The following is an 18,862-nucleotide window of genomic DNA, read 5'->3' as shown; positions in this document are numbered from 1 at the left end:
AACGGGCGATCATCTCCTCCTGGGACAAATCGCCGGAGTCTCTGGATCATCCCTTCCGTCTATCGCCTCCGGTGCGGTCATCTCTCCGCTGGTGGTTACAGTCCCCTCTTCTGGGAAGGTCCTTTCTGCCACTCAACTGGTTGGTGGTTACAACCGATGCCAGTCTCTTGGGCTGGGGAGGCGTGTTTCCTCCCCGATCCGTCCAGGGCATTTGGTCTCCATCGGAGTCCAAACTCTCGATCAATGTCCTGGAGCTGAGAGCGGCCCTTCTGTCTCTACGACACTGGACTCATCTGCTGAAGGGTCATCCTGTTCGTGTACAATCGGACAACGCCACGGCTGTGGCGTACATAAACCACCAGGGGGGCACTCGCAGCGCTGCAGCAATGCGGGAGGTCACCAGCATTCTCCGTTGGGCGGAAGCCCACGTCCCGGCCCTATCTGCAATTTTTATTCCAGGGGTGGACAATTGGGCGGCGGACTTCCTCAGTCGCACCACCGTCGACCCCGGCGAGTGGTCTCTTCACCCGGAGGTATTCGAGGCCATTTGCCTTCGTTGGGGCATACCGGACGTGGACCTCATGGCCTCAAAATTCAATCACAAGGTCCCCGCCTATCTGTCCAGGGCCAGGGATCCGGGAGCTTGCGGAGCCGACGCCCTCGTTCTTCCTTGGCGAGGCTTCGCGCGCCCATACATATTCCCTCCCATCCCTCTCCTGCCCAAGGTCCTTCGGAAGATAGCGGCGGAAGGCGTCTCGGTGATTCTGGTCGCTCCGGACTGGCCCCGCCGGTCTTGGTATGCCGACCTCATGCTGCTCCTGGCAGACGCGCCCTGGCCGCTGCCCGCCAGGGAAGATCTTCTCTCTCAGGGACCGATCTTCCACCCGCGTTTAGGGTCCCTACGTTTGACGGCGTGGTTGTTGAGACCACCGTCCTGACGCGTAGGGGTTTTTCTGCGGACGTCGTCCGCACCATGATCCGCGCCCGTAAGCCGTCCTCTTCTAGGATCTATTATAGGACCTGGAGGACCTTTTTGGGGTTCTGTGCCGATCTGGGGATTCCTCCGCTCCGCTTTTCTCTCCCCGCCGTTTTGTCCTTCCTGCAGAGCGGACTGGCCCAAGGGCTGGGCCTTAGTTCTTTGAAGGGTCAGGTGTCTGCGCTGTCCATTTTGTTTCAGCGCCCACTGGCCCCCCTTGGTCCTGTCAAGACCTTCCTTCAGGGCGTGGCTCACGCGGTTCCCCCGTACCGTCCTCCGGTACCGCCCTGGGACCTGAACCTGGTTCTCTCAGCGCTCCAGGCTTCCCCTTTCGAGCCTCTGCGGACGGTTTCCTTGCGACTTCTGTCCTGCAAGGTTATTTTCCTTGTAGCCGTCACCTCTCTTCGGAGGGTGTCCGAATTGGCTGCACTCTCCTGTCTGGAACCTTTCCTAGTGTTCCACCAGGACAAGGTGGTTCTTCGTCCGGTCCCTTCCTTCCTTCCTAAGGTGGTCTCCGCCTTTCATCTGAACGAGGACATCGTTCTCCCCTCTTTGTGTCCTTCTCCTTCCCACCCGCGGGAGAGGAAGCTTCATCGCCTGGACGTTGTCAGGGCGCTCAAGATTTACCTGGAAGTAACCAGCTCTTTCAGGCATACTGACTCGCTCTTTGTGGTCCCGGAAGGGTCGCGCAGAGGGATGGCGGCATCCAAAGTGGCTATCGCCCGTTTTGTCAAGATGGCTGTTACTGAGGCTTATCTCGCCAAGGGCAAGGTTCCGCCCCTTGGTGTTACCGCTCACTCCACTAGAGCGGTCGGGGCTTCCTGGGCTCAGAGGAATCGGGCTTCTACGGAGCAGATTTGCAAGGCGGCCACTTGGTCCTCCTTGCACACCTTCACCAAGTTCTACAGGGTGCATACTCATGCGTCGGCTGACGCTGCTTTAGGCCGTCTGGTGTTGCAGGCGGCAGTTGATTGATGCCTCTGGTGTTGGTTGAGTTTGTTCTGGTCCCTCCCTTCTGGGACTGCTCTGGAACGTCCCATGGTTTCCTGTGTCCCCCAAGGAATATGGGCGAGAAAAGGAGACTTTTGTATTACTTACCAGTAAAGTCTCTTTCTCGCTCTTCCTTGGGGGACACAGCACCCGCCCTTCATTTGGGTTACAGTTGTGGTTCTGGCTTGGTTGCCCCCGTTGGGGCTCGACAGTTCTTTTTCCGGTTGGTGGTTATCTTTCACTACTTGGACACGCAACTGGCAGTCTCTTCTCCAGGCTGAAGGGTATAGCTGATGGAGGAGGGGCTTACAGCTTTCACTTAGTGTCACGCCTACTAGGGAGCAGAGCTATACCCATGGTTTCCTGTGTCCCCCAAGGAAGAGCGAGAAAGAGACTTTACTGGTAAGTAATACAAAAGTCTCCTTTTTTTTTTTTTTTGTTCATGGTAATGCAAACGGATCCGTTCTGAACGGATCTAAGCGTTTGCATTATAGGAGCGGATCCGTCTGTGCAGATACCAGACGGACCCGCTTTGAACGCAAGTGTGAAAGTAGCCTAAGTCCTTTACAAGGGATGCTTAGGACTTAATCGCTCAATAAGGTATTGGACAGTCGGCTTCAGGCAATCATCCAGCCCCTTTAAAGGGGTTTTCCAACACTGACGTGTTTTAAATACCACCCTCACCCCGGCGGACCTTTGAAGGTAAGCATACTTGCCTGCTTCCCGCTGCTCGGTTCCGGCTCTGTGGGTCCACCGCTGTCTTTACTAAACTTTGATTTGTGGCGTGGACGGCATCATGGTTGCCGCTGCAGCCAATCACCGGAAAACATGTAATGGGTGACATCTGCAGCCAGATGCACGTTATTACCCTGCGGATTTCAGGCCACTCCACAGCAGATTTTGAAACAAAATGTCATTGTATTTTATTGAGAACGGAGAAGTGGCGCAGACCGCATATCCCGACTTTATTGGGCAGTTCATAGTGTATTATATATCAATATATAATTTAGATTTAATGTTTTTTTTTCCCCCCCCCTCATGCAGAATCCACACCGGAGAGAAACCCTTTGTCTGTGAAGAGTGCGGGGCCAAGTTCACCCAGAATCACATGCTTATTTATCATAAAAGGTGTCACACAGGTAATAATAATATACTGTATTCACATAGCGCCAACACATCAGAAACGCTTTAGAGTAGGGAAAGTAGCAAAATGGAAAGAATTCAGCAAAAATAAGCCAAAACGAGAGTTCCTTGCCCATAAGAGCTTACATCCTAAATGGAACAGGAGGAATGGCACAATAGGTACATACAGTAAGTGCTAATGTTGTACTGTGGTAACCAGCAGAATTATTAGTGTAATGGTTTTTCCTCACGTTTAACATATACAGTGAGAAAAATATAGGATATAAAAGTGTCGTCCATTGCACTTTTCCATCATACACAGTGCAGTAAAAAAAAAAATGTACGGATGCATTATCATATTTTTTTCTACAAGGTAACCCTGTGGGGATGGATGCCGCGTATAGTACTTGGGATGACCGTGGTATATAAGGACATTTTCTTTCTTGTTCTATGGTCGTTCAGAGAAGTAATTGTTTATTTAACCCCTTCGGGGGGTCAAGATATCAGAAATAACTTGGACCCTGGCTGTTTAAAGGGACCCTGTCATGTTGAACATGGTGTCTGAGCTGCAGGCAGCAGGTTATAGAGCGGGAGGAGCTGAGCAGATTGATGTATAGTTTCGTGGGAAAAGATTCAGTAAAACTTGTAATTTACTCATTTACATTCCTGCTCATTCTGGGCTTTGCAGTCCAGGAGGCGGTCCTATCCGTGATTGACAGCTCTCTGTATATACAGTCGTAGAGGGAAGGCTGTCTATCACTGATAGGACCATCTACAGGACTGCAAAGCCCCGGATGAGCAGGAATTTACATGAATAGATTACAAGTTTTACTGAATCTTTTCCCACAAAACTATACATTAATTTGCTCAGCTCCTCCTGCTCTATAACATGTAGATTGCACTGTTCTCTTTAGCTTCCTTAGATGCTGCAGTCTGTTGCAATCACAGCCTCTGTGTCATGTTTGTCAAGAGGGGACTCTCTGTTAGCGCATTGTCTCCCCCATGATGCAGTGGTCCCCAGGGCTGCATCTTAGTATGTCTATTAGGCCTTGCCAGAGACATAATGCACTGCAATACAAAGGTATTGCTGTATATTATAGCAGCAATCGGCAGATCTGATCCCCTAGCGGGACTAATGGGATAAGTTACAAAAAGATTAAAAAAATTCAGTCTGTTATTATTAGGGACAAATGAAAAAAAATAAAAAATTTGAAAATTATACATAATTTGTATCATCACATCCGTAACGACCCCAACTATAAAAGGATGAGGTTATTTATACTGCGTGTGGTTAAAAACACACCTTTTTTTTTCTTGCCTACCAAAAGGTACAATAATAAGTGACCAAAAAGTCATCCCGCAAGAGACAAGTTGGTATTGCTGTAATTGTAATAACACACTGCTGCTTCAATGGAGAAGTAAAAATGTTAAAAGACAAAAAAAAACTTGATGAAGTTGGTATTGTTGTCATTTTAGTGACCCACAGAAATAAGTGAGCACCATAGAAAACAAACTCAAATCCCTAGAAATTTCATACCCTAAAATGGTGCCATTAAAATGCTACTCATCTCTTGCCAAAAAAAGTAAGGTTGATGAACAAAACCCTTAGGCCTCTTGCACATGACCGTATGCCCTCTAAGACATGCGTTTCGTGAGCGGGCCGTCTGTCCCTGAGTGGCATGATCGTGCACACGGCTTCATAGATGACAGGGATGGTGTGGACGTCGGGCCGCCCGCGGGCTATTGTCCCGCACTCCTAAGATCATATGAATGCAGGACAGTAGCCGCGCAGGAGGCAAGACGTGCACAGCATCACTGTAATCTAAGAAGCCGTGTGCTCCTGTGCGCACGATCATGCCACTCCGGGACAGACGGCCCACTCACGTACCGCATGTCTCAGAGGGCATACAGTCATGTGCAAGAGGCATAAGGGCTATAACTTTTTTGGCAAGAGATGAGTAGTATTTTAATGGCACCCTTTTAGGGTATGAAATTTTCTAAGGGATTTGGTTTTGTTTTCTATGGTGTTCACTTATTTCTGTGGGTCACTAAACCGTATGTCTCGGAGGGTATACGGTCGTCTGCAAGAGGCCTTAGAGGCGGAAGGGGTAAAAAATATATATAATCATGTACTGAAGATCTAAACTGACTGTCGGTAAGCGGTCACAAGAGATGTGTATGGGGTGTGTACGACATCATAGTTATCTGTGTTTTCACGCCCTCTTTTCTCGGCACAGGAGAGAGGCCTTTCATGTGCGAGACCTGTGGGAAAAGTTTTGCCTCCAAGGAATATCTGAAGCATCATAATCGCATACATACTGGAGCCAAGCCGTTTAGATGTGACATCTGCTTGAGGACATTCGCTCAGAGGAATTCTCTCTACCAGCATAATAAAGTTCACACTGGTAATACAAAGAAATCGTCTGTCTTGGAGAAACCTGTATAAGAGAATTGGGTCTCCTGTTGAATGCTGGATCTGATTTGCAGGCAGCATGATATAGATCAGGAGGAGCAGAGCAGATTGATCTATTACAGAAAGGAAAAGGATAAGCAGGCACACTAATTTGGGTACAATCTATTAATTTATTTGTATTCTAGTGATTGTGAGATCTGATAGATGGATATAGTATAATGAGCAAAAAATATAATTGTATATGAGTCCTTTTTAATAAATAGTAATAAAAATGTAGAAAATGTAGAATAATAGGTGATCACCACTAAGTAGAAAGTGATGGATACCCTGAAAAAATACCTAGATAAAAAATGTTCATAACGTCTTTCATAAACAGTTTTTCATATAATAGTGGCCACTGGTCAGAGGATAAAATCGAGTAAAAGATGTGCCTTATAAGATTGAAAATCCATGAGTAGGATCGTCCTTCATAAGGGAATAATCGCTGAACAGAGGATTAATATCGAATGGTGCCCCTTTGTGTACTTGTGGCTCCGTTTGTACGGTATTTTATAGATATCAATCGCCGCTCAGCAGAGGATAGATATTGCGCCTTTTCAATATGTTTTTGATAAAACAGCAGGCATGTACATATAGTTGCAATTCAAAGCTTATGACCATATGTAACTGTTAATTGTTGTATTCCATATGCCAAGCTGCGGAGGAAAGGGACGCTCTGTGCCTGAGTGCGGCGTCCCGCACTGTCTCTGGCTACAGAGGTCACTTACCCTTCCCGGCGCTGATTGTGTTGGATCCTCTGGTAGTGATCGGCTGTTTCAATTCAGTCCAGGTCACAGGAGTCGGCGGCGTGCCTTGTGTTGCCTAGGACGCCGGGGGGGCGTGGTTCGCGCGTCTGGAGGGTGACGCAAGCGGTCATGTGATCGCGAACCTTTCCAAGCTTGTTCACAGTGTTCCTCCAGCTCTGTTTCGAGTGGTGAATGTTCCAGTAATCCTCAGCTTCTTAAACGCGTTTCAGGAGTCTGTCCCTTCATCAGTAAGTGTTCAATTGGTTGCTTTATTCCAGTCTTATTTGGCACATTAGATTTGTTGCCAGAATTTGCACATTTTTATTCTGGTCACAAATCTAATGTGCCAAATAAGACTGGAATAAAGCAACCAATTGAACACATCAACCTTATTGGTAATGCTAATTAGTCGACAAATAAGTTGATCACTGCTGCCCTATAAATATCACAGCATCCACCATAATCCTCCACTTACTGATGAAGGGACAGACTCCCGAAACGCGTTTAAGAAGCTGAGGATTACTGGAATATTCACTACTCGAAACAGAGCAGGAACTGGACTGAATTGAAACAGCCTCCCAGGAACAGCCGATCACTACCAGAGGATCCAACACAATCAGCGCCGGGAAGGGTAAGTGACCTCTGTAGCCAGAGACAGTGCGGGACGCCGCACTCCACAGCTTGGCATATGGAATACAACAATTAACAGTTACATATGGTCATAAGCTTTGAATTGCAACTATATGTACATGCCTGCTGTTTTATCAAAAACATATTGAAAAGGCGCAATATCTATCCTCTGCTGAGCGGCGATTGATATCTATAAAATACCGTACAAACGGAGCCACAAGTACACAAAGGGGCACCATTCGATATTAATCCTCTGTTCAGCGATTATTCCCTTATGAAGGACGATCCTACTCATGGATTTTCAATCTTATAAGGCACATCTTTTACTCGATTTTATCCTCTGACCAGTGGCCACTATTATATGAAAAACTGTTTATGAAAGACCTTATGAACATTTTTTATCTAGATATTTTTTCAGGGTATCCATCACTTTCTACTTAGTGGTGATCACCTATTATTCTACATTTTTTACATTTTTATTACTATTTATTGAAAAGGACTTATATACAATTATATTTTTTGCTCATACATATTTTTTGCTCATTTTATTTTTCTCATTTTATTATACTATATCCATCTATCAGATCTCACAATCACTAGAATACAAATAAATTAATAGATTGTACCCAAATTAGAGTGTGCCTGCTTATCCTTTTCCTTTCTGTAATTTCATGCTTCTGACTGGGTGAGTCAGATCTAGCAGTTTTGCACCTCTACCATTTACCTGAGTGGTGGAGCCGTCTGTTTACCCAGATTGATATATTGTTTTAAAAGAAGGTATTCAGTATAGCTTGTTTTTTATCCATTTAACCCCTTAAGGACCGGGCTCATTTTCACCTTAAGGACCAGGCCATTTTTTGGAAATCTGACCAGTGTCACTTTAAGTGCTCATAACTTTAAAACGCTTTGACTTACCCAGGCCGTTCTGAGATTGTTTTTTCGTCACATATTGTACTTCATGTCACTGCTAAAATTGGGTCAAAAAATTTAATTTTTTTGCATAAAAAAATACAATTTTTACCAAAAATTTTGAAAAATTAGCAAATTTCAAACTTTCAGTTTCTCTACTTCTGTAATACATAGTAATACCCCCAAAAATTGTGATGATTTTACATTCCCCATATGTCTACTTCATGTTTGAATTGTTTTGGGAATGATATTTTATTTTTTGGGGATGTTACAAGGCTTAGAAGTTTAGAAGCAAATTTTGAAATTTTCAGAAATCTTCAAAATCCCACTTTTTATGGACCAGTTCAGGTTTGAAGTCACTTTGTGAGGCTTAGATAATAGAAACCTCCCAAAAATGACCCCATTCTAGAAACTACACCCCTCAAGGTATTCAAAACTGTTTTTTCAAACTTTATTAACCCTTTAGGTCTTCCACAAGAGTTAATGGCAGATGGAGAAACAATTTTGAAATTTCTATTTTTTGGAAAATTTTCCAATATAATCAATTTTTTCCAGGAGTAAAACAAGGGTTAACTGCCAAACAACACTCAAAATGGGTTGCCCTGATTCTGTAGTTTGCAAAAACACCCCATATGTGGTCGTAAACTACTGTTTGGCCGAACGGTAGCACATAGAAGGAGGGGAACACCATATGGGTTTTGGAAGGCAGATTTGGCAGGACTGGTTTTGTTTATACCATGTCCCATTTGAAGCCCCCTGTTGCACCCCTAGAATAGAAATTTCAAAAAAGTGACTCCATCTAAGAAAGTACACCCCTCAAGGTATTCAAAACTGGGTTTACAAACTTTGTTAACCCTTTAGGTGTTCCACAAGAGTTAATGGCAGATGGAGAAACAATTTTGAAATTTCTATTTTTTGGAAAAGTTTCCAATATAATACATTTTTTCCAGGAGTAAAACAAGGGTTAACTGCCAAACAACACTCAAAATGGGTTGCCCTGATTCTGTAGTTTGCAAAAACACCCCATATGTGGTCGTAAACTACTGTTTGGCCGAACGGTAGCACATAGAAGGAGGGGAACGCCATATGGGTTTTGGAAGGCAGATTTGGCAGGACTGGTTTTGTTTATACTATGTCCCATTTGAAGCCCCCTGTTGCACCCCTAGAATAGAAATTTCAAAAAAGTGACTCCATCTAAGAAAGTACACCCCTCAAGGTATTCAAAACTGGGTTTACAAACTTTGTTAACCCTTTAGGTGTTCCACAAGAGTTAATGGCAGATGGAGAAACAATTTTGAAATTTCTATTTTTTGGAAAAGTTTCCAATATAATCAATTTTTTCCAGGAGTAAAACAAGGGTTAACTGCCAAACAACACTCAAAATGGGTTGCCCTGATTCTGTAGTTTGCAAAAACACCCCATATGTGGTCGTAAACTACTGTTTGGCCGAACGGTAGCACATAGAAGGAGGGGAACGCCATATGGGTTTTGGAAGGCAGATTTGGCAGGACTGGTTTTGTTTATACCATGTCCCATTTGAAGCCCCCTGTTGCACCCCTAGAATAGAAATTTCAAAAAAGTGACTCCATCTAAGAAAGTACACCCCTCAAGGTATTCAAAACTGGGTTTACAAACTTTGTTAACCCTTTAGGTGTTCCACAAGAGTTAATGGCAGATGGAGAAACAATTTTGAAATTTCTATTTTTTGGAAAAGTTTCCAATATAATCAATTTTTTCCAGGAGTAAAACAAGGGTTAACTGCCAAACAACACTCAAAATGGGTTGCCCTGATTCTGTAGTTTGCAAAAACACCCCATATGTGGTCGTAAACTACTGTTTGGCCGAACGGTAGCACATAGAAGGAGGGGAACGCCATATGGGTTTTGGAAGGCAGATTTGGCAGGACTGGTTTTGTTTATACCATGTCCCATTTGAAGCCCCCTGTTGCACCCCTAGAATAGAAATTTCAAAAAAGTGACTCCATCTAAGAAAGTACACCCCTCAAGGTATTCAAAACTGGGTTTACAAACTTTGTTAACCCTTTAGGTGTTCCACAAGAGTTAATGGCAGATGGAGAAACAATTTTGAAATTTCTATTTTTTGGAAAAGTTTCCAATATAATCAATTTTTTCCAGGAGTAAAACAAGGGTTAACTGCCAAACAACACTCAAAATGGGTTGCCCTGATTCTGTAGTTTGCAAAAACACCCCATATGTGGTCGTAAACTACTGTTTGGCTAAACGGCAGGACATAGAAGAAGGGGAATGTCATATGGTTTTTGGAAGGCAGATTTTGCTGGACTGGTTTATTGACACCATGTACCCTTTCAAGCCCCCTGATGCACCCCTAGAGTAGAAACTCCATAAAAGTGACCCCATCTAGGAAACTACGGGATAAGGTGGTTGTTGTTTTGGGACTATTTTAGGGGTAAATTAGATTTTTGGTTGCTCTATATTACTCTTTTTGAGGCAATGTAACAAAAAAATTAAATTCTAAAATTGTTTCTACATTCGCTATTTAGTTTTGTGGAACACCTAAAGGGTTAACGTAGTTTGTAAAGTAACTTTTGAATACCTTGAGGGGTGTAGTTTCTTAGATGGGGTCACTTTTTTGGAGTTTCTAGTCTAGGCTACATCAGGGGGGGCTTCTAATGGGACATGGTGTCAAAAAAAAAACTGTCCATCAAAATCTGCCTTCCAGAAACCATATGGAGTTCCCTTCGTTCTATGCCCTGCCGTGCGGCTATATAGCCATTTACGACCACATATGGGGTGTTTCTGCAAACTACAGAATCAGGGCCATAAATATTGAGTTTTGTTTGGCTGTTAACCCTAGCTTTATTACCGGCAAAAAGGATTCAAATGGAAATTTTGCCCAAAAATGGGTGTTTTGGCACCGTTTTTATTTTATATTTTTAACACCGTTCATCCGAGGCGTTTGGGCAAAAGTTATTTTTATAGCGACGACTTTTACGCACGCGACGATGCCCAATATGTATGGCTCTCAGACTTTGGAGACACTAAGCAGGCATCCTAAAAACTGCGGCCCTCCAGATGTTGTAAAACTACAATTCCCACCATGCCCTGCTGATGGCTGTAGGTTATCTGGGCATGCTGGGAGTTATAGTTTTACAACATCTGGAGGGCCGCAGTTTGAGGATGCCTGCACTAAAACTAATATTTTTTTGGGAAAAAAAAAATGTTTCCGTGTCTCCAAAGTCTGAGAGCCATAGTTTTTTATGTTCTCTAGTGGACTGTTGGGGATTATAAAAATTTAGTACTCCATGGAAGTGTGATACTCCCTGAAGCAATCGATAATGCAGAGGCCCGGATGATCGGGGCACGTGTCACACTGAGTGGTGGTGTCCTTCCGTATCCCCCTCTTGTGACACACTCTGCACTTTTTTTGGGTTCGTCCCTTCTTTCCAGTATGGGGGACCACACCTGGAAAGTGTTGGCCAGGGACGATCCGGGCGCCTCCAATTCCCGAGGTACTCCGGCCTGCTCTTTCCCGGTCCGAAAAGATCAGGGCCTTGAGGACTGCCTCATAGAATTGGAGGAATGTCCCTGTGCTGCCAGCGCTTCGGGATAGTACAAAAGAGTTGTACATGGCAACCTGCACCAAGTAGACCGCAACTTTTTTGTACCATGCCCGGGTTTTGCGCATGGCGTTATATGGCTTGAGGACTTGATCAGAGAGATCAACTCCTCCCATATACCGATTGTAGTCGACGATACAATCGGGCTTGAGGACCGTTGCCGCGGTACCTCGCACAGGGACTGGGGTGGTGCTGTTACTGTGGATTGTGGACAGCATAAGGACATCCCTCTTGTCCTTATACCTGACCAGCAACAGGTTTCCACTGGTAAGGGCACAGGTCTCACCCCTGGGGATAGGTACCTGGAGGGGGTAGGCAGGGAGGCCGCGTTGATTTTTCCGCACGGTCCCACAAGCGAACGTGGATCTGGCGGCAAGGGACCTGAACAAGGGGATACTGGTATAAAAGTTGTCCACGTACAAGTGGTAACCGTTATCCAGCAGTGGGTACATAAGGTCCCACACGAGTTTCCCGGTAACACCCAGAGTGGGGGGACATTCTGGGGGTTGAATCCGGGAATCTCGCCCCTCGTACACACGAAATTTGTAAGTGTACCCTGAGGTACTCTCACAAATTTTGTATAGCTTCACGCCATACCTCGCCCGCTTTGTGGGAATGTATTGGCGGAAACTGAGTCTCCCCTTGAACGCAACGAGAGACTCATCAACCGCGACCTCCCTTCCAGGTACGTAGGCCTCCATGAATTTGGCCCCAAAGTGATCGATGACCGGCCGTATCTTACTGAAAAAAAAACTAAAATAGTCAATTTCAGTAAACCCCACTGTGGGAATCTGGATTCCAGGATTGCCAGCAAAATCCGGAATCTCAGGCTCAAAGTCCACTGGGGGACACCAACTAAGTTCATCGGCAGGGGGCTCCGGTGGACTTATTTGGTGGGCCGGGAAACCAGTACGAACCCCAGGGCGGCTCGTACTAGGGTGGGCCACAGGATCCCTAGCATGTGGGGCCCCTGGCTCCGCCTGGCGGCGTCTCCGCCGCCTCGGTGGCTCATCATCATCCGATGATGATGAGGAGGATGCGGATGACAAAAGGAACGTGGGGTCATCCTCATCCTCACTGGGGCTCTCAGAGTCGGAGGCAATCTGGGCGTATGCCTCCTCGGCCGAGAACATCCGGCGGGCCATGGGTGTGTGTGCGTGTATGTGTGCGTGTGTGGAAACCTTTATTATATGTGCGTGTGTGTGGGGGCAACGGGTGTTCACGTACTAAAAAAGGCAAAAAAAGAAAGGGCAAGTGTTAGGAAAAAAAAAGTTCAAATTTGCTGATCAGCGGTACAACGCTGATCAGCGGTCGGTGGGGTGGTGCGGTGGTGGGGTGGGCGATGCGCTAACAGTGGACGGACGCTAAAAAGTGCCGGCCAGTCAGCGCACGCAGAAAAAAAAAAAAGTGGTGGTGAGGGGAAGGGGGGGTGGGGGGGCTGGTGGGGGAAGGGGGGGCTGGTGGGGGAAGGGGGGGCTGGTGGGGGTGGGGGGGGTGCGGGGCTGGTGGGGGGGCACAAGTGGCAGGGGGGGGTCTGGGGTCTGATGGATCAAAAAAAGTTTTGAAATAAAAGAACTTTTTTTTTTTTCTAACTTTTCCCTTCTTTCCCTGCCTAACGATGCCTCTCCCTCACTGACCCTAACCTACCTGGGTGGCGATGGGTGCAGGAGGGTGATGGATGGCGATTAGGGGGACGCAGGAGCTGGTGCCGAACGGTGCTGCACGGTCAGGGTGCTGGACAGGAAGAGGAGGGGAGAGAGGAGCGCAGGAAGTTTGAATCTCGCGCCTCTCTCCCCTGCTCCAATCAGCACCCTGGACAGCGGCGTTCAGCACCAGGGCCAGCACCGCCTCTCCAAATCCTCGGACTGCGATAGGTGGTGTATAATTACGCCACCGATCGCAGTCTTTTTCCGGTTCATCGGGTCACAGGACACCCGAATGGACCGGAAACGCAGAAAACCGCAGGTCTGAATTGACCTGCGGTTTTCTGCGATCGTCGATACGGGGGGGTCAAATGACCCCCCCCTGCATTGTTACGGGATGCCGGCTGAATGATTTCAGCCGGCATCCCGTTCCGATTAACCCCCGCGGCGCCGGAATGCCGATTTTAAGTCAGGACGTACCGGTACGTCCTGTGTCCTTAAGGACTCGGGAAATAGGGCGTACCGGTACGTCCTATGTCCTTAAGGGGTTAAGGCCTCATGCACACGACCATATTTTCGAGCCGTTTCTGATCCTCGTTTTATGCGGATCATATGTGGACCGACTCATTTCTATGGGACTGCTAATATACAGATGTCATCTGTGTTAGGGTTGTTTCGGGTATCAAATCTTCGATACCCAATCGATACTTTTCCCTGGTATCGACCTCGATACCAGGATTTGCCTTTTTTCGATACTAGGCTTCACTATTGCGCAGTCTAGTATCAGAGAACAAGGAGCGCGCTGCTCTCACGTGCTCTGTGTTCTCCTCAGCAGCACAGGGGAGAAGGAAGCAGTCTCTCCCTCTCCCCTGTGCCGCTGCTACCAGTGAGGAGAGAGGGGCGGGCGCACTGCGCCACCAATGAAAGTGAATGTTTAATACAAATCCCGGGAGCTGCGATCAGCGGCAGTTAACCCCTCAGGTGCTGCACCGCCTCCTGTATTAAATGTTAATTATATTATCATTGGTGGCGCAGTGCGCCCTCCCCCTCAGTATTAAAATCATTGGTGGCACAGTGCGCCCTCCCCCTCTCCTCCCCAGTATTAAAATCATTGGTGGCCACAGGGTCCCCTCCCCTCCCCCTCATTGGTGGCAGTGGCAGTCCGGATCGGAGGCCCAGCAGTGTAATCCTGGGGCTGCGATCGGTTACCATGGCAGCCAGGACGCTACTGAAGCCCTGGCTGCCGTGGTAATCTCCCTGCTGCTGTGTGCACAAAGCACAGGGCAGCAGGGAGAGTGTGAAGTCCTATTCACCGTAATAGAGTTCTATCAGTGTGAATAGGAAAAAGGATTAAAAGATCCCAGGTTCTATCCCCTAAGGGGGAAAATAGTTATTAAAAAAAAAAAAGTAAAAAAAAAAATCTAAATATTAAGTATAAATCACCCCCTTTCCCAATTTTACATATAAAATATATAAACAATAGATAAATAAACATATTACATATCGCCACGTCTGAAAAGTCCAAACTATTAAAATATTTTAAAAATGTCCTATGCGGTGAGTGCCGTAACAGAAAAAAAAAAATGTGCGTTTCGCCATTTTTTTTTTAGTCACCTTGTCCCCCCAAAAGTTCTAATATGGGCCTTTCTTTTGGTGTTTTATTTTTTTTTCGCGTGGTATCGAATGGTATCAAGTATTGCAATACTTTTTTATGGTATGGAAGCTAAATCAAAATTTTGGTATCGAAACAACCCTAATCTGGTGCTGTCCGCGTCTGTCCACGCCGCAGATTATAGTACATGTCCTATTCTTGTCCATTTTGTGAACAAGAATAGGCATTTCTACAAAGAAGTTGTGGCACACACACGGCCAGTATCTGTATTTTGCGGATCCGAGGCTTGCGGAACACAATCCTCGATCCCCTGGATCCAAACAGTGTATAATATGATGGAAAAATGAATCAAGCCAGTGAAGGAGACAATATGGACAATCGCAGTACATTAGTATGTGCCTTGTATTAACTTTCTCTACATGATAAATGCCATTTGCTGAAGTGAGACAACCCCTTTAAGGGAGACATGGGATAGGATACTGTTTGCTGGAAGGTACCATTTTGGTTCATGCCGTGTAATCTAACATTCTTCTTTTAGGGGAACGTCCATATTGTTGTAAACAGTGTGGAAAGCAGTTTACTCAGCTGAACGCACTACAGAGGCACAACCGGATCCACACGGGAGAGAAGCCTTTCATGTGCATCGCATGTCAGAGGACCTTTACTGACAAATCCACTCTCCGCAGACACACCTCAGTAAGACCTCTTTGTTCTTCTGTCCAGCAGCATGGACCACCTAAACAATATAGCCTTACAAAGCAGGGTCATAGTCAGGAATCCGCTTTATTCTGGAGAGGCGTGCTCTCCCCGCTGCTGAGTATACATGTGGTGGGAGAGCGGCCCCCGCAAGAATACAACAGAATCCTATTGCTATATTCTTTGTAGGCCACTACTAGCCAAATGTCACATATATATATATATATATATTTTTTTAAGCCTTTTCGGCTAAAGATACAGTGGATCTGTCCTCATGCTAGGTTTTCCTTAAACAGGGCCACACAAAATGGGGACAGATTCACTTTAAGCTTTCTGGCTACCTTCAGCCACCACTAGGGGGAGCTTATTGTGTACAGATTTGTACAGCTTCCATTAAACTCAGAAATGCATCTGTGTGCAGTAAGCTCGTTATCACAGAATAATAGACCTTTTTTTTATAATGTACATTGTAAACTAAATATATAAAATCACATCTGTCCCACACAAGCACTGCATAGTATGGAGACAGGTCTGCTAGCAAAACAGATATTGGGCCTTTTGGCTAATAGGAGTTTTCAAGGAATATGGCGTTGTATTCATGAGAGGAGCCTGGCCTCTGATCTGATACCTGATCTGCTTTTAATTGTAAATTGGACATTCACTTTAAACCAAGTTGACCAAGTCCTTCAGGCAGTTCTCTGGAATTAGGGAAAAGTCTTTGCAACCTCCTTCCCTTTACCCCAAATAAACAGCACCACTCTTGTCTGGTAATGCCGCCCAGACTGATTTGAGTGAATGGGGATAACCTTCCTTACCAGATAAACAGGATTTAAAGGGAGTTTGTCACCAGTGGCATCCCTATGCAACTACAGGCATTGTGAAATTGGTTTTCCTCACCTGATTGTAACACTGCCCATGGTTTGTAGATCTGCAATTCTGCAAAGAAATTACATTTTTTTTAGTGCAGCGAGGGAGTTATCTTTCCTCTTATCATTGCACTGAAGCCCCGTTCCTCTCTTGCCAGTCCCACCCTTGGACCTCTGGTTCACAGAGCCAGGGGGTCATTTACTATTCTGAAATATGCCTAAAATTGTGGGTGTGGCATGGGCGGGGAAGGGGACGGCTCTGCAGGCCTGTCTCATTCATCATTTTCTCGAAAGCTGTCTGACATTTAGAACTGGCGCTTGGTGCACCAAAGTTATGGAGAGGCCGGCACCTCTTCATAACTTCGGTGGATCCTCTGCCAGCTATAGGGCTTTATTAAGACTAGTGTTGAGCGAACTTCTGTTTTAAGTTCGGCGTCTAAAGTTCGGCTTCCGGTTAGCGGAGAATCCCGATATGGATTCCAAATTCCGTTGTGGTCCGTGGTAGCGGAATCAATAATCGGCCATTATTGATTCCGCTACCACGGACCACAACGGAATTCGGAATCCATATCGGGATTCTCCGCTAACCGGACGCCGAACTTAAAACAGAAGTTCGCTTAACACTAATTAAGACCAATGTCTAAAACGCTAGTCTTAATAAATGTGCCACATAATCTTGCTCAGCTCTATCAATCATTGGTCCGAGGGAGGGGCTGGCAAGAGAAAGGAGAGGGGATTCCGTTTTTTGGGAGGTGCAGCGTTTCCGGAAGTGTGATTACTGGATATCTGGTATAAAGCCAGCATGGAAGCCACGGTGAGCCTGATCTGAGGTCTGATGATGTCGGCTCCTGAGTTGCCTAGAGAGGTTGATGCTCCAGCGCCAGTAATTGTAAGTCCCCTCAAGGGGAAAAGTATTATTCTCTGCAGCATGTATTAAAACTTTGGGGGACATTAGGGGCTCTTTTATGGTATATATTCCACCTCAATTAGGGGGTTAATACTTGTTCCTCTCTTATGATAGGTCTCTAAGGAGGCTCAAAGGAAACGTAAAAAAAAAAAATCTCAAATGCATTTCTTGTTTTAACAAACTACCTGAGAATTATTCTAAGAAGCTATGCAAAGACTGCATTGCATGTGTTGTGAGAGAGGAACAACCGTCTATGATGGAAGAATTAAGAACCATTATACGTGACGAGGTTAAATCTTCCCTGACTTCACTAAAAGAAACAAGCCTGGGTCCTATTCCCCCTAAAAGACAAAAAGGAGAAATTGTTGAGGATGCGAAAATATATATTTTTTCAACTGAACAAATGGGGGATCTCTTGAAGGCGCTGAGAACCACTATGGGCATTGAGGATATCCAAAAACCTCACTCTATTCAAGAGGAAATGTTTGGCGGGTTAAGAACCAAACGCTCTAAGGTACTCCCAATAAATGAAAATATCAAGGAAATGATCCTAGACGAATGGTCTGATCCAGAGAAATGTCTAGGTATATCAAGAGAGTTCAAAAGTCGCCTCTTATTTGATCCCTCTGAATCACAAGTATTTGACAAAACACCTAAAATTGATGTACAGGTAGTAAAGGTAAACAAAAAGACCTCCCTTCCATTTGAAGACTCCTCCCAGTTAAGAGATCCAATAGAGAGGAAGGCAGATGGTCTTTTACGCAAGTCCTGGGAAGCAGCTATGTATAGCGTTAAAACAGACATAGCCGCCACATCTGTGGCAAGATCAATGTACTTGTGGTTAAATGAGCTGGAGGGTCATCTAAAAAATAAAACCCCAAGGGAGGATATTATAGAATCATTACCCCTACTAAAATCGGCCACTGCTTTCCTGACAGACTCATCTGTGGAAACAGTAAGATTCTCTGCTAAAGATGCAGCCCTCTCTAATACAGCAAGGAGAGCCTTATGGATGAAGTCATGGTCAGGTGACAAAGACTCAAAAATGAAATTGTGCTCCATTGCTTTCTCGGGAGAATATGTCTTCAGTCCTGTCCTTGACAGGATTCTCGAGAAAGCGACGGATAAGAAAATTGGGTTTCCAGAGGAAAAACCCTAAAGAAGAAAATTTCCTTTTCGTCCCTACAAGAAAGATCATACAGGGGAAAAGGAAAAGACAGGAAGGTGGAGCTACCCCAAGGGTGGTCAAGATAAACAATGATGCCAAAATTGGGGGAAGACTAAGAAAGTTCACAAACCAGTGGAAGGAAAGAAGATCAAATCCCTGGGTACAAAACATTGTAGAGAAGGGATACAAAATAGAATTTACCCTCTTCCCCCAAACAGATATGTAGTCACTTCCCCCTCGTCAAAAAGTCTGTCTCAAAACTTCTGGAACAGTGTTCAAGACATGTTACGGTTCCCTCAGCTCAAGAAAAGGAGGGTTTCTACTCGACCCTCTTTCTAGTATCCAAACCGGATGGATCCTTCCGTACTATAATCAATTTAAAACGGCTAAACAAAAATATTATGTACAGGAAGTTCAAAATGGAGTCTCTCTCATCCACTATTCCGTTAATAAGGAAGAATTCGCTGATGTGCACTATCGATTTAAAAGACTCGTATTATCACGTCCCAATTCAAGAGCAGTGGCAAAAGTTCCTGAGATTCACAGT

At 45.4% G+C, this 18,862-nt stretch overlaps 1 protein-coding gene across 1 annotated transcript in view; it reads left to right on the top strand.

The window, feature by feature from the left end:
- GZF1 (GDNF inducible zinc finger protein 1) overlaps positions 1 to 18,862 on the top strand; it is a 36,519-nt gene that overhangs the window by 10,828 nt on the left and 6,829 nt on the right. Inside the window, exons 3-5 of the mRNA XM_040429760.1 lie at positions 3,011 to 3,105; positions 5,326 to 5,493; positions 15,217 to 15,374. Of these exons, the coding sequence (XP_040285694.1) occupies positions 3,011 to 3,105; positions 5,326 to 5,493; positions 15,217 to 15,374 (421 nt within the window). The remainder of the gene's footprint in view (positions 1 to 3,010; positions 3,106 to 5,325; positions 5,494 to 15,216; positions 15,375 to 18,862) is intronic.

This window comes from Bufo bufo, chromosome 4 (assembly GCF_905171765.1).
Source record: "Bufo bufo chromosome 4, aBufBuf1.1, whole genome shotgun sequence".
In the NCBI taxonomy this organism is placed as follows: Eukaryota; Metazoa; Chordata; class Amphibia; order Anura; family Bufonidae; genus Bufo; species Bufo bufo.
The sequence above is the reverse complement of the archived record's forward strand: the minus strand, read 5'-3'. Positions and strand labels throughout refer to the sequence as shown.